The following is a 16,910-nucleotide window of genomic DNA, read 5'->3' on the forward strand; positions in this document are numbered from 1 at the left end:
AGCAACAAAAGAAAATGAGACTTTTACTTGAGCCTAAGAAGGAAGTTTTTTAGGTGCAAGCAGAAGAAGAAGAAGAAGAAGAAGCAGAAGAAGAGTCTCCCCTGAAAAGAAAGAAAAGAGTGGTCGTCCCTTCTTCTGGTTTGGTTCAGGATCCCATACATGAGACAATGGTCAGAGTGGAGGAACTTACTTCTGAAGAATCTGAATCCCAAACTAGAAAGAAAGAAGTTGAGGAAGAACATTCAATGCCTGCTCGAAGAAAAAGGAGAAGGAAGATGACTGTCTCTTCTTCTGATTTTGTTGAAGACCCTATACATGAGGCAGCTGCTAAGGCAGTAGAACAAGAGCATTCCAAGGTCATAATTGTCTTTGAGAGAGCTGAGAAGGGACGACAGCAACAATTTTTGAGAGATGAAGCTGCTGCTGATGCACTACAAAGGGAAACTGCAAGAAGGCAACAAATTGCCAGACATTACTCCCTTCGTAGTTCTCTCATCATTGCCAACACTTCTGGAGCGGGTAATTTCTTTCATACTTCTGCTGTTTTTCCCTTGTTAGCCTTTGGTATTGAAGTTTAACATTGCTTTACATTTCTTCCTCTTGCAGCAACAACAACTGAGTTCATCTTTCCAGTGAGGCCTCCGTCAGTTTCACTTGAGGTTGATCAGATGCAGGATGTGAGGGCTATTCAGATCATACTTCCACTTCCAAGGTCTACACTTCCTGCATTTTTCCTGAGACCAAGCATTCCTGCACTTCTTTCTCTTGGTTTGACTCCACATCTTTCCCACTTGACCCTCAACTTTCCTCAATTTACTTCTCTATCGAGCCTTGCTCCTCCTCCTCCTTCCAAGGAAATTCCAACTGCTACCCCATCTCTGATGGCAGTTGATTCCCCTATTGAGGGTGCTGGCAGCTCTCCAACTCGTGGTTTATCACCTTTACCTAGCTCCAGCCCTTCTTCACTTGATTCATTGGTGGCTAGGACCATGGAGACTGCTAAAGATGCCTCACCTATTTCTCCTATCCCTATGTAGTCTTCTGTGTCTTCCACCATAACTCTTTCTGCGCCCCTTATATCTAATGATGAGGTTGATGTCTTCGAAGCAAGACTCGCTAGTCTCTTCGACATCCCCTCTACTTCTCTAGCATTTGATGAGGAAGCTGAGCCATTAGTTTTGGCTGGCTCTTTGTTGGAAATTTTTGAGAGCCTTTCTTCCTCCAGCAGCGAACCTTCTGTACCTTTGATAGACTTAGACACCTGCCTGGAACTATTAATTTCCTTTTCAAGGATTCCCTTCAAGGATCTACAACGGCCTATAATCAGAAATGGGTTTCTTTAGTACTGCAAAATTACTGAGCAGTCCGGCATGAATGTCTCAAGTCACCTATCCCAGGCAGCAGCTACTATCGACTTCTACATCAGCATTTGTCATGCTGCTAAGGCTGCGGATGAGAAATTGGTTAGAGACCAGAGTTTTGTTTCCCAAGTGCATACTGAAGTGTCAAAGCTTAAGGAACAACACTCATCTGCCTCTCACTTTCGAATTCAGCTACTGAAGATGAAAGCTCAACTTGAAGAGGAGCTTTCTGCAGTGAACCAGGCCTTAGTCCGAACTGACATCAAACTGCAAATCACCAACCAAGGACTGGCCGATCAAAAAGGAGACATGGCTGCAGTTATCCAACTATTTTCATCATTTACCAATAGGAAATCTGTTGTACAAAAACAATTAAAACATTGTAATGATTTTTGGGCCAATTTGTGGCACGATGCACTTGACTCTTTATGCAAAAACAAATTCTTGTTTATCATCTGAGTAATCTTGTGTTCTTGTACTTAGTGTTTATTTTATTCCTTGTGTTTCCCAAATAGTTGGAAAATAAGACTTCAAATATCTGCCATTAATCTTTTTGGGATGCACATAACCATTCAAATTTCTCAAATGGTATGCTCCAAAAGGCAGAACTCTATGAATTTGATATGGTCCTTCCCAGTTAGGTGACCATTTACCAAACTTATGGCTTTTAATACCTATTGGGAGTATAGTTTTCCACACCAAATCACTTTCATCAAAGCCAATGTGCTTGACTTTCTTATTGTAAATTTTGGCTGGTTTTTTTTTTTTTTAAAGAGAATGTTGTTTAATGCCAGAATTCTGGCCTCATCTATTCCTTCTAATTCCAAGCACATACTCTGATGGTATTGCTCAGAATCTAGCTGGTCTTGGCATCTTACCCTCAAAGACTTAACATTAATTTCCACAGGCAATACAACATCATGCCCATACACCAAGGCATAAGGAGTAACTCCTGTGCTTGACCTTGGGGAAGTTCTATAAGCCCACAATACATCCAACAACAAGTTATGCCAATCCCTAGGATTGTCTTCCACAACCTTTTGTATTCCTTTCTTCAAGGACTTATTAGATGATTCAGCCTGGCCGTTAGCTTGTGTATAATAGGGGGTGGAATTAATAAGGCTAATTCCAAACTCAGCCATAAAAGATCTCACCATTTTTCCATCAAACACAGTTCCATTATCAACAGTTATGATTTGCGAAATGCCAAACCTATGGATCAAATCCCTGATGAACCCAATGACCTCAGTCTGGTCTACAGCCTTGTATGGCTTGGCTTCGACCCACTTGGTGAAATAATCAGTAGCCACCAAAATGAAACAATGATGCTTCGAAGAGGGTGGGTGTATTTTCCCCATCATATCTATGGCCTATCCTCTGAATGGCCAAGGCTTTACTACTGCATGCAGATCAGTTATGGGCACATGTCTTATTGTACCATGCTTTTGACATGCCTGGCAACCCTTTGCATATTCTATGCAGTCTTTAAGGATAGTTGGCCAATAATAGGAATGTCTTCGAAGCACCCATCTCATTTTTACACCAAGCTGATGTACACCACAGATGCCTTTATGAACCTCAGCCATAACTGTTAATACTTCTTTTGGTCCTAAACATTCCAACAATAGACCATCTCCCCCCCTTTTGTAGAGATCATTATTATATATGATGTATTGCATAGATTGTAATTTAATTCTTCTGCTGGCCTTTGAGGATGGGCCAGCCAAGTACTGTATTATTGGATGCCTCCTATCTTGTTCCTGTAAATCATTATGATTGACTTCCAGGACCACATTCCTTTTATTTAAGGGTGGTATAGATTTCTGGTATGTTGTTTGGCTTATGTCCCGTTGGGTACCATCATTCCTCTTGAAGTTCGAGGCTTTCTGAGCTACATCATTAGCTCTATTATTCAAGAATCTTGGAACATGAGTTACATTTGCTATTTGAAATTGAGAGAACAAATGTAATGCGACAACATAATATGGCAGCATGCTTATACTTTGACATTTGAAAATCCCTTTCACTTGGTTAACCACCAATTGAGAATCTCCAAATATGTCAACTGCATGTACTTGTAATCCAATAAGAATTTCTAATCCCACTATCAAGGCTTCACACTCAGCTTGGTTATTGGAACAGGTAGCTTCATCCACTCTGAAACCATATGTGGTTTCTACCCCTTATGGTGACCTAATCACAATACCAATTCCAGTTAAACCATTGGCTTTTGATCCATCGAACCACATTTGCCATGGCTCAACACTAGCTGTTCCGAGTTCCATTATCTCTTGGCTTTCTATTTGAGATGGATGGTCTGCAAAAAAATTGGCTAAAACTTGGCCTTTTACTGCCTTTTGGGGAACATATTCTAAATGAAACTCTGATAAGGCTAGGATCCACTTGCCAATTCTTCCCCTCAACATGGGTCTAGATAACATGTACTTAACCAAATCTGTGGTTGCAATTACCAAGACAGTTGTAGGTAAAAGATAATATCTTAATTTCATTGCAGCAAAATACAAAGCAAGACACAGCTTTTCAACAGCTGAATATTTACATTCATAAGAATTTAGAAACCTACTAAGGTAATAAACAGCTTGCTCATTGCCTTCTTCATTGTCTTGGGCCAAAAAGGCTCCCAATGAATCATCTGTTGTAGCTATGTACAACTTCAAGGGCTTATCACCCTTTGGTGGCATCAGCACTGGAGGGTTGGCCAAGTAGGCTTTGATACCTTCGAAAGTAATTTGATGCTCCGCTGTCCACACAAATTCCTCTTCATCTTTCAGCCTTAATAAGGAAGAAAATACTTTAGTTTTCCCTGCAGTGTTAGAAATGAATCTTCGAAGAAAATTAACCTGTCCAAGGAACTTTTGTAATTCTTTCTTACTTGATGGAGGTCTGGCTTCAATGATGGCTTTGGCTTTATTCTGGTCAATCTGTATTCTTTTCTTGTGTACTACATAGCCCAAGAAGTTTCCAAATGATACGCCAAAAGCACACTTAAGAGGATTAAGCTTCAATTTGAACTTTCTCATTCTTTCAAAGGCTGCTTCTAGGTGAAACAGATGCTCCTCCATGGATTGGGATTTAACTACAATGTCATCAATATAACACTCTAAATACTCTCCAATAAGGTCATGAAAGATAGTGTTCATAGCCCTCTAATATGTGGCCCCAGCATTCTTTAGGCCAAATGGCATTTTAACCCATTTGAAGGTCCCAATATTCCTAGGACATCTGAATGCTGTCTTGTGAACATCCTCCTCCGCAATGCAGATTTGGTTGTAACTAGAGTGCCCATCCATCATTGATAAAATTTGATACCCTGCTGAATTGTCCACCAGCAAATCTACTATAGGCATGGGATATTCATCTTTTGGAGTCGCTAGTTTAGGTTTCTAAAATCGATGCATACTCTCATTTTGCCATTCTTCTTAACTACAGGCACAATATTAGATAGCCATTCAACATACCTGGCTGTCTTGATAAAGCCTACCTTGAGTAGTCTAAGAATTTCTTCCTTAACTTTCTGGATCACTTTTGGACCCATTCTTCTTGGTTTTTGTTTGTATGGCTTGAAGTTAGGCTTCATAGGAAGCCTATGTTCCATTAATGACCTATCCAAACTTGGTAGTTCATTATAAGACCATGCGAAACAATCTTTATATCTCCTTAGAATAACCAACAACTGGTTCCTGTCAAGAGTATTCAACCAGGCACTTATATAAATGGGTTGTTGTACAGAACCTTCCCCTAAATTTATTTCTTCTAAGGGGTCTTGTATTTGAGTACTTACTGGAACTCCTTCTTTGATTACCTCTGGCTTCAAAGCAATCTCCTTACTGCGTTCTATTCCCAGGTTCTTTGATTCAACCTCTTTACCCTCCTCCTCATAGACAAAGTCTGTCCACAAGGCTTCTTCTTTCTGAATTTCTTGGACTTTTGTTTCTATGTCCAATGCACAGTATTTATCAAGGGTCAAAACTCTGGCTTGTTACTGCTCCTGTTTGTAGCCAATTATCATGCCTTCTTTCTCTTGCTCCCGCATTTTTTGGACTATTGACTTTACATCCAATATTGAAAACTTAATTAAAGCCAAAGACCTGGCTTCTGGTGCTTCATCTTGCTGCCTATAACCAGGCATCATTGTCATCTTTAACGACCACCTCTTCATCAGCACTCTCCTGGACTAAGTGCTTCAGGTATGTCACTTTCTCATCAGCCGTTACTTCGGCTGAGCCATCAGATTTCATCAGTATATTGAGCGGTGTCACTCCCTCAATATACAGTTTGGCTTCTGCGAAGTCTGCGTAGGCTATGAAAGGTTAAGGATCTGCATTAATTTCCTCCGTCTCCCCATTGCCTAGAGCCATTTTCATTTTCTGATGTAAAGAGGAAGGCACACATTTGTTAGTGTGGATTCAATCTCTACCAAGTAAAGCATTGTACTTCGCATTGCTGTCGATGACGAAAAACGCCGTCATGCAATCCCTGGTTCCCATACTCAGGTTGATGGGTAGAATTCCCTGGGCCATCTGTTTGTCCCCAGCAAAACCAGCAATGGTTGTACTGGTTGGGATCAACCTGGGATTCTTTTTTCCTAATTTCTTCAAGGAAGATTTCGGTAGTAAGTTCACCGCTGCTCCATTATCCACTAAGACTCGGTTTAACTGTATCCCATCGAAGAAAGCCTTAATATACAAAGGCTTAACATGCTGCGTCATAGAATTCGAGGGATATTCAAAAGGATACGAGAGGTTAATACTTACCACTTCTTCACTCTCATACTCAGTTTCCATTGGGGTAACCATTCCGGAATTATCTTGTACCATACTCGTTTGTGAGTCTTCACTAGAGATTGGAATTGGGTCAATTTCTTGCCCCTCTTGATTCTCATCTCCAGCTTGGAATTCATGCGGTAGTATGTGTACCATGTTTACTAATACTGGAGGAAACGAGCCAAACTGGATGGTTGTCTGTACCTGTTTCCCCTCTTGGCTACCTTGGTCAGTTACCTCAGAAGCATCCTGCATGTTGCATTCTGGCACTTCATTGCTAACAGGTTCCTTCGAATGGTTTTCCTCGACTGGTTTTTCAACCAAGAATGTTTGCTCGGCCATGAAGGCTTCGAACATTTTTTCTTCCACCATTTCTTTCTTTTGGCTCATGCCAATTTCTTCTTCTGTCTCACTACCACTCTTCATCAGAGCTTTCTCCAATCCTGCTAAGCTAGCCTTCTCTCTGACTCTTAGTTCAGAATGAACCTTAGCCAACTGTTCTCTGCTGCAACCCACCTTGCTTTGTAGAGTTGGCTTTGGAGTATAGTCTAACTTTGGATTCTTCTTTCCTTCGGTCTGGATCAATGAAGAACTCTCTCCACTTTCTTTCAGGTCTTGCTGGTACTGGGTGTACCTACGCTGAATTTTCTTCCTTTGTGATCTGGAAATTACGGGGACCATATCTGGTTTCTTCGTTCTTGGGTGTTTCAGCAATACCCAATTGTTGGGGGCCACCAAAGGGGGCTTAACCATCCTACCTTGGTTTCCAACATCCCTTTGGGTAGGCACTTCCCTAGGTTTGTTCTACATCACAAACCAATCTGGAACTCCAGGTACCCACGAACTTACTGACCCAGATGTTGCACTGCCCTTTTCTTCCTTCGAGGCCACCTTCGAAGCTGGCTGTGAAGGCAATTGCTTGGCCCTGACCCCAATCTTTGAGCCTGATTCAGGCCTTCGATGAAGGTGATCATTTTCTATCCTCCGTGGGGCTGGTCTAGGGAGCCAATCTCTGGCTTTGATCCTAAAACCTGAACTCTTCTCCAGTCTTATTTCAGAATGACTACTCTCCATTCTGTAATAGTTAGGTGTCCTGGACTCATATAAGGGCCTCTTCCCTTTAGCATGTATTCTATCAACTGCAGGCTCAACCACTAATGGCTGCTGCCTAACCTCAGCCGGATACGGCCTTTTATTATAAGCATTGGTTGGTTTGGGACGCCTCTGCATTTCCCTGTAATATTGCTTCCCATCGACTGGAAGGCCTTTCAACCACTTATAACTCAGTCTGCACCTTGGACACATCCTCTGCATTACGGCTGCCTCTATGGAGTCATCATCCAGTGCTTCTTCATCAGAGTCTCCCCTCTGGTGTAAGAAATCTTGTCCAATAGCTGGTAGATTTCTAGTGTCTTTTGCTGTCTGGTTGGCCATATGCATCTGTACATTGACTTCTTTCAATTCTTTCAAAGACAGGTTTTGAAAATCTGGCATAATGACATTGGCTGCAACCTCTCCAATTTCTGGAAATGGATTACTGTCGATCCCCATGGCCTTTTCAGCTTTGGCTGGGAATTTCAAACTCCCTTTCCGAATTTGTTCTTGGATCCTGTCTCGAAAAAAAACACAGTTTTTAGTCGAGTGAGACCAAGAATTATGCCATTTACAATATACTTTTCCTTTAAGTTCATCAAGAGATGGAATTTTAACCCCTTTTGGTAACTTAAGGAAGTTGGCCGCAAGCAAATGATCAAAAATGTCATCTGCCTTAGTTAAATCGAAAGAATACTTCCTGTGGAGATCTTTCTTTTTAAACTAATGGTCAATTGTCGTGTCCTTATGAATTAATACTTCACAGATCATAGGCTCTTTCCCTACAATCTCTGCTGCATCAATCTCATAGTTAGGATCTTTGTAGTATGTCTTATATGATGCATTATTTCGATCTTGCTCCTCTTCTAGTAATGCTTCATATCTAGATACTTTGTAAGTCAGTTCCACTAAGTCCCTGAACTCTGTTGAGTCAAACTTCTTTCGAAGCCTGAACTCTAAGCCATTTTGGGCCAATCTTATGAATTCTGGCTCTGGCAAGATTATTCTACATTTATTTCGAGCCCTTTTAAATCTGGCAATAAACTGAGTAGCCTTCTCTTCAGGCCTTTGACTCAATCTTGCCAAGTCTGCCATGGAAACTTCTGGCTCTGATTGGAAGAATTGGGCATGAAATGCCTCTTCCATTTGTTGCCAAGTCTGGATAGAGCCAGGTGGAAGGTTAATGTACCATACAAATGCTCCCCCAGTTAGAGAGTTTGCGAATAGTCTCAACTTCATATAGTCATGATTGGTAAATTCACCACATTGAGCAGCAAACCTAGCAATATGCTCTACTGTTGATTGGTTTCTGTTCCCATAAAAAAGGACAAAATCTGGTATCCTGAAACCCCTTGGGTACTCATGTACCCTGTCAACCTATTCTGGGTATGGTTTTCTGTACACAGGAGTTTGGACCCCCCGAGCCATTGGTCCACACATCTCCCTAACTATATCAGCAATTTGGTCCCTAGGGACCATATTTTGTGTCTGCTGAACCACTACTAGGGGAACAAACATAGTATTTGGTGGACAAACTTGCGCTTGTGGTCCCCTTGGTCCATAGGGTGGTACATTTGGGACTGGTTGTCCCTGTGGTACAGGTTGCTGTTGAGGGTGTGGGTAACCTCTTTGAGCCTGCCCTACGAAGGGACCTACGAAAGGTGCTGGAACAGGTGTTGTATCCCTTCCATTTGTGGGAAAACCTTCCAACCCTCCGAGTATAAATTCGAATATGGGATTATTGTACCCCCTAGTGCCAGGTATGGCTTCGAATGTGGGATTTGGAACCATTCTTATGCCATTTTCTTGTACTGGGCCAGATCCACCAACTTGCATGGCTTTACTGTTGAACATTGAGGCATTTTGGCCTACTATAGGCCTCGAAATGGGTTCGTACCAAGACTGAGGTGGCGGTCTTTCATGACTCTGATTACTAGTTTGACCATTAAAATGTCCATTAACTTGCATAGGCTGTTTATCCCTAGCCAATCTTTGCTAAGGGACATTTACTTCCTCCATGTGTCTTGCATTTGTTGGTTGGTGGTTATTCATTCGATCAAAAAAGGATGTTGCCCACCTTTCCATTGTGTTTATTAATTGCTGTCCCATGGCATCTACTAGGCCACCCCATGGATTCACTGGCTGAGTAGATGGGGACAGTGGATGGTCCAATTCCTTGGTCTCGTCCAATATTACGAACAAATGGTATTTGCTCTGAAGTACTGGTCTGTTCGACCATAGGTTCCGATAAAATAGGAGTTTTCACAGGATGTGTTATCACATTATCCTCTGGATTAGGTATCTCTACCTCTCCTTCCACGCCTTCTTCTAAGCGTTCATTTTCTCCTTGTCTCCTACGTCTAGCCATTTTAAATGGGTCCCACTGGGCGTGCCAAAAATAAATGTTGGCTTTTTGGCTTTTGAAGGTTATTTTTGTAATTATGAGCGTGCCAGCAAGGATCAATCAGTCCTTACAGAATTTTGATTGCCAACCAATTATCAAACGATTGTGTTGTCGTTCTTTTAGCCTCAATGAAGAGGACTTTTACTGGTAGCTTGATTTAGGAGAATTTAAGCACAAGAACAGTTAAATAAAGAGCAATTGAAGCATTTCATTAGTATAAAAAACTTACAATGATCCAAACTCTGCCTCGTAGAGGTTTACAGCGACAATCTACTTAAAACTACTCCTATGAATGAAGTGCAGTGCAGGAATTTAAAGTACAGGAATGTAAAGAACATGAAATATAAAAACTAGAACGAAATATGTAAAGTAAGACTGGTTTCTTGGATCTGAGTCTGGGGGCTTTCTTTGGGGTCTTCCCTGCTATTTATACTCCTCAAAGATGACCATCGAATTGCACTTCAAACCGTCAAACTGCTCCTCCGTAGTCGCTGATCATGCTGCCTTATAAGTAATTCCACTACGCCATCACTTGCAGTTAGGCTTCCCTCCTATATTTGAATTTGAATGTGAGTAACCGTTGAAGCCACGTCATCTTGCATCTCTTTGTTGATCCACTGCTACTCAGATCTCATAACAACCAATATTAACTGCCACGTGTACGATCAGGATCGAAGACTTGAATGGTCTCCCCATATTACCCTTACTTTGCCACGCGTTGAATTATAACTGGCTTGCACAAAATATGTAGCCAACAATATTTGAAGAGAATACAATAATCTTACACTTTTAACATAACTGCATTTAGCTCTTTTAAAGTTTTAATTCATACAACATTTTAATTCCATTTTCTTCAATAGTTTGTTAGTCATATAGATAAAAAAAAGAAGATGATATTATGACTTTCAAACTAAAATGTATGAGTGTGTAAACAAAATGCAATTTGTGATTAATTTAAAATAAGAGTGCGTTGACTTCATCTAAAGTTGTGGACTTCACTGATTTTGATCAATTACAAATTGTGTTAAAACACAATTTATCAATTGTGTGAACAAAATCGAACTCATAGAAAGGTGCTGAAAATTGTTTTCTTCACAAACTTGTGTAAATAAAACACATCTTGTGATTGGTTTGAATAATAGAATATACTTTCATTTAAACCATAATATATCTATTTAAAATGAAGGATGTCAGTGTTTGAATCAAATACAAAAATGAGAACGTATGAACAAGAATAAGATTCAAAAGGATTGGAATTTTGTCAGATTTGGACAGTTCCAGACTAGGGTGGTCAACCAGGCATGTGGGTGGCTCTTAAAAGTTAGAGAGACCAAGATTTTCCAGGGTCAGAAAGCAAGAACATCAAGAATCATTCAATCTGTAAAAATACCAACCCCAACTAGGCCGCCCTCTCTGGCAGTGGCTATATCCCCTTCCATTATTCCCTGTTGAAGTTTCATTCTTTGTCAACAGTCATACCTTCTTGTTTATTGTTATTAAATTCCAAAACACGTGAATTTATGTCCTGCCTCTCTATCTACACAGACCACAAAAGTTTCAATGAAGAATACATTTCCTACTATTTGACTCTCACTTTCACAGTGACATACTCTTTGTTATTGCATTAGGCTGATCTTGTTTTATCTTCTTCTAGTCTGGTCTGTTTCCTTGCACCCCAATCAATTCTGCCCACTTATTTTAGGAGTTATCTTCAAGTCAATTCGTTGTAATATTTTTCTTATTGTTGGGTGTTTGATACAATTGAAAATAAGCTTGTTTAGCAGAAAACATTTTTCATAATTAATGAAAAACAAACTCATTCAGACAAAAAATGTTTGCCGCTTAAAAAGTAAAAAATTGCCACCACCACCACCACTACTGCCATCGCCAACTCCACCTCCACCTCCACCCCACCACCACCACCACCTCTACCTCCACCTCCACCTCCACCTCCACCTCCATGCCGCCACTACTACCACCACGAATATAATTGGTAGTGTATTAACTTTAAAGACGCAACTAAATATAAAAAATCGATATTGATCACTCAAACGAACACTTCATGACTTGAGCTGCGAATGAATAAAATTCACTTTTTAATAATTCAGAGAGACGACTTTGACCACAAAATTCACTTTAAATTAATTGAGAGAGCGTGACTTGACCACTCAATAACCCATTGAGCGGTAAGCAGTGACTTCAATAACTCCAGATTTTGCCCGTCAGATCCAAATTACTGTGACGTACAAAGCCTTAGATCATGCATGGCATGAGAACTCATCTTTACTCAGAATAAACAACCTATAAACTAAAATTTTTACAGCTTAATGAAATTAAAGGATTACATGGGAAAAGTATTTGCCCAAATGAAATTGCCAAACTATATACCTAGAATCAAAGACTATTGGTCCTAACACAACTTCATTCACCATCATACTGATAGACACTCATGCGCTTTCACAATACAACTTGCAAACAAATTATCAGATCGAACAGCTTCATTGACTGTTATACATATACATGCTCACAGGCACAAAGCGTGCACAAAGATGGAGAAGTAGATTCCAACTCCAAAATACTACATTTCAACTTTTGAATACAGACAGGATTGGGAGCCCATTAAAATATCCAACGCATGCTATAGATTGTCAACTGTAAGAAATAAAAAAGTGTGGAATCCTTGTAAGCTGTATACAATAATGAGAAAATATAATTTTCACACTCCAGAGATTCAAATTTGGAATGGTCCCTTTTCTACTTCCTCATAAGAAGAACAACAGTATGTGCTGCAATACTCCTATTTTCCCCAAGACTGTCGACCTTCTCATGAGTTTTTGCTTTCAAGTTTACAACAGAGGAGTCTGCACCAAGCAGCTTAGACAAATTGGCCCTGATAGCCTCCTTATGCGGGCTCAGCTTTGGCCTCTGAAGAATCAAAGTCGCATCTAAGTTTCCTAGCTCATAACCTGCTTCGTGCATCAGTCTTACCTGATATGACCCACATTGCAGAGAATGAGCAAGTTTGATAGCAAATATAATCAAGTAAGAAACTGAACAGAATAGAATTATTGAATTGTATTAACTACTCCCACATGTTCAAAAGATGATGAATGAAATACCCATTACCACATTGAAAAGCAGGGACAATCTCAGAATCAACAAACTTGAAAAATTCTATGTGACAATGCATCATATTGAGTATTCAAGACATGAAGTTCAAGGAAGAACCAAATTCCCAATAGCAGGTCCATTTAACAAGTTTTTTTATCTACCACCTCATGACACATTATCTTCATTTTTTTTTATCTACTTCATTGTACATTTTGGTTGCAAAACCAATCTGTCAAAGATTTTTATTTATTTATTTATTTATTTTAATGAAAATCACATGAAGCAAAAACATTGAAAACTAACTTCACTTAGGCTCTGTTTTAGAAGATGGATTTGGGGCTTTTTTGGCTATTTTAGCCACAAAAGACAAAATAGGCTATTTTAGCCACAAAAAACAAAACATTACATCAAACCCATAATCATTACACTCTTATCTCACAAAAAAAGCCAAAAACGCCAAAAAACCCTTCCCAAACCAAGTTTTTTAGCCCAGGCTAAAATAGCCAAAAAGCCAACCCACTTTCCAAACGAAGCCTTAGTCATATTGATATTGATCACATATCAAATATTTAAACTCTTGAAAACTACAGTTGAAGATTTGGACAAGATTACTAGTTAAATTTCACTCATTCTGCAGTCTGTAATTCTCATGCCTACACTCAATTAGAGCTTCCAGTTTCCTTTTTCATTCCCACCTTTGAACCTACAACCTCAAGGTTGACAGGCTGAGTTTTAACCATTGAACCAGTGGCCCCCTGTTCTGACAACTAGGAGTCCCAAATCAAAATTGTTTGGTTAAACATTGTCCTCCAAGACAGACACACGTTTATCTTCATTTTGTTTGACAACTTCACAATCCAAGTTGTACAGCAATCAGCTGAAGAATAGTTGCTTAACATATTTTATGGTAGCAATGTTTATAGTTGAGGGGTTCAAATGTACAATTTTAAAGTTGTTGGAGATAAAGTGATACTTAGTGAGTGTAAAGTGTAATTAACCCTATATTTTACATCGTGTAACTACTGAACTTAAGTTCATGCCACGTTCTCTAATAACCTGGCTAAAAGATCAGGATCAGTATAACTGCACAACATTCTTGTTCTCTTTCCTTCTCAATTTCCATATGCATCTTTAACGTCTCTCTTATCAGTTCCTCATACCTCGCATCCCTCTCATCTAATTTCAACTCAATCTGCCATAGCCCCATCAGCAATATCACATTCAAATCCCTCTGTTAAATTGACAGTCCCGTTCGACAAAATTCCTTTCAATTGTAATTTTATTCGATCTTTTATTTCAGTGATACTAAAAGTATTTCGATGTGAATCCAACCCGAATTGTGCCTATGCAGAGGAATTTGTCATCTTAATTCTATTATGTTTGCCACTTCGTTGACTATGTCGGGGATTGTGTACTCCCGAAGCAAAAGGCAAAATTGTAGTCGAAGTTGTTTGTTCGCTCAAGCGGCCGATTGTGCGCTCGAGCGAAGATGCAATCCTTTCATAAGTTTCACTCACCTGCAAAAGTACAAGGAGTTGCATTTTTATGCTCGAGCGTAGATCTTTCTTCTGAAACACGAGTTTTAGTCAGACCGCTCGAGCGTCCATTCCTGCGCTCGAGCGGAGATCGCGATTCTGTTTTCTATAAATCTGCAATTAATTCAGTTTCTAGAGTACGATTTCTAGATCTTCTTCTTGGGTCTTAGGATTTTCATTTGGAGCTTCTTTACTTGTTTCCTTTGATATCTGTGAGAATTTATATCATGAATTGAGTGAATTATATCAATGTGATTTGTTTATTTTGTTTTATTCATAAAAGAGAGAGTTGTTTTTCGGTAGATTCCGTGAAATTTGGGACTGAAGTTTTTGTGGTTTCCGAAATGACTCATCGTCGTAGATTCGACATCAGCGTTATGGATTCAACGTTGAACAAGACAATTCCGAGATGAATACGATGGTGAAAAAGGTACATTGAGGTCGGTTCAATTTGAGCATGTGGTTTTTTATCTTCTTATGTAATTCTTTTTTGTCTTCTTAGTAGATTATTTTGTGACTTTGGCCTCTGATTTTTTTTCACAATTGGAAATACTCTAATTGTGATTTTTTCACGTTAAAATCATTGTGTCAATTTGTTTTTGATTGTTTGATTGGAATTGCTATTTACTGGTTAAAATTGATAAATAATCACAAATCAATATATCGGGAATTTTAGTTTTTTTCACCATTTAGGTTTTAGCAAACAATTACCTTTCGGATGAAATCAAACACCATAAAGATTAACAAAAATGTCTAAGACCCTCTTTTTTTCCCACCCCTTTTGACCCCCTCTCTCTCTCATTGGTTGGATTTTCTTTTTCTTTTTTTTTTTGTTTCCCTTGTCCTCCAATCACCACCTGCCACATGTGTGTGGGGTGGTGAGTGAAGGGGGTCTCCATCACTCCTCAAAGATTAATTACCAAAGTAAATTCAAAAAACATCCAAACAAATTCATTTACTTCTTTGGCTAACAAATGGCTTATGACTTAAGCTTCTTCTTTTCCGGTGATTCTTTTCTGAGATACAACTCATGCATTGCTTGTAATTTCAAAAACCACGAGAAGAAAGCAAAGTAGACAAAAGCAACAACTGTTATTTCTCAAAGGACCCAAAATTAAACTAAAGCAAATGTGAATGGGAAAAGCATCAGATAATCAAAAGCATTGAACTTAGTTAATAAAACTCACAGCTTCTTCAATGAAAACCGATGATGCGGCACCTTTCCACTTGGGATCGGAGTCGGGAAAGATCTGCCCAATGTCGGGAAGCCCTAAAGCACCCAAGATTGCATCAACAACACAGTGAAGCAACACATCACCTGAAACCCCAAATTAACCACAAAAATATTAGGCTTTCAACCAATATACATACATAATTCTTCTATCAAATACAAATTTGACGATTAAAAAGGAAAAAAGTGAGCTCCAATCATTTCATCAAACTTGTATCAAATCAAGGAAGAGTTAAAAAATTCACCAAATCAAGGTTGAACCAAATCCTTTCACCAAATTTCCAAAACTCATATTTTTACCCAAATTTGATGAAATTTTAAAAAGAGTAGGGATTGGAGAGAGATTTTATTTCATCAAAAAATGTTTAAAACAAGGTTTTAGGATAAGTTTAGAAATTTTCAAAAAGATTTAATGAAAATACAAGAGTAAGGATTGGAGTATTGCATAGCAGAACATGCATTTAACCAAATTTTCACTCAAATTTGACAAAACAAAAACAAAAACACAAAGGGCAAGGATTGTAGATGAAACTATTTATTTAATCAAAGCAAATCTGAGAATGAATCTCACCATCAGAGTGAGCCTCGCAGCCTCGATCGTGGGGGATATCGATGCCGCCGATGATGAGAGGGTATCCAGGTTCCAATCTGTGGAGATCGAAGCCATGCCCGACTCGGAAAGGCAGAGAATTGGGCGGAGAAGCGTCGGTCTTCTTCGGCTCAGCTTCCACAACTGCACTCGCGGTTTCAGCCACCACTACCGCCGCCGCCGGCTGCGGCGGTGATCGGACAGAGAGAGACGAGCGTTTGGCGATGGAGATGCGACAAGAGAGAGAAGAAAAGGTGTGTGGATTTGTAGAGTTGCTTTGTTTTGGAATCGGAGAGGCAAAATAGAGAGGAGTGGTGGTCATCGCCATTGTTGCAAACAATTGCAGAGGCTGTGTGTGTGTGGTGCGTGTGTGGTGACTGGGACTTGAATGGACGCGTGGCACAAATTAAGGCTGTGTTTGTTTCTTATTTTTTCTTCAAACTTTTTGGAGACCAAAAAAAGCCGAAGTGCGTTGGTTTTTTATTTTTTTTACTATTTTAATTTAGGTTAAAAAGTTTAGTTTGGGAAGAATTTTTTTACTTTTTGACTTTAGTTTTTTTTTGGTGAGAGAAGAGTATAATGATTATGGGTTGGATGTGATATTTTATTTTTTGTGATTAAAATAATCTATTTTATCTTTTATAGCTAAAATAGTCAAAAAAAAAAAAAAAATCTCAAATTCATATTCTCAAACGGAGCTTAGACATTTTTTTAAATAAAAAAAAAAAATACATAAAACAACTTTTTGTGTTTTTGTGTTTTTTTTTTTTTGAGACCTCGTGATAAACATATCCAAATAGACA

The 16,910-nt window shown here is 39.2% G+C and overlaps 1 protein-coding gene across 1 annotated transcript; it reads right to left on the bottom strand.

Moving 5' to 3' along the window:
• Window positions 1-12,110: 12,110 nt before the first annotated feature.
• ISPF (isoprenoid F) lies at window positions 12,111-16,556 on the bottom strand. Its single transcript, XM_028221531.2, has 3 exons — window positions 16,090-16,556; window positions 15,475-15,605; window positions 12,111-12,629 (listed from the first exon to the last, which is right to left on the bottom strand). Exons 1-3 carry the CDS (start codon window positions 16,433-16,435, stop codon window positions 12,396-12,398), a joined length of 711 nt encoding a protein of 236 aa, XP_028077332.2. The 5' UTR covers window positions 16,436-16,556; the 3' UTR covers window positions 12,111-12,395.
• Window positions 16,557-16,910: the final 354 nt, after the last annotated feature.

This window comes from Camellia sinensis, chromosome 13 (genome assembly GCF_055761805.1).
Source record: "Camellia sinensis isolate YWXY chromosome 13, ASM5576180v1, whole genome shotgun sequence".
NCBI lineage: Eukaryota > Viridiplantae > Streptophyta > Magnoliopsida > Ericales > Theaceae > Camellia > Camellia sinensis.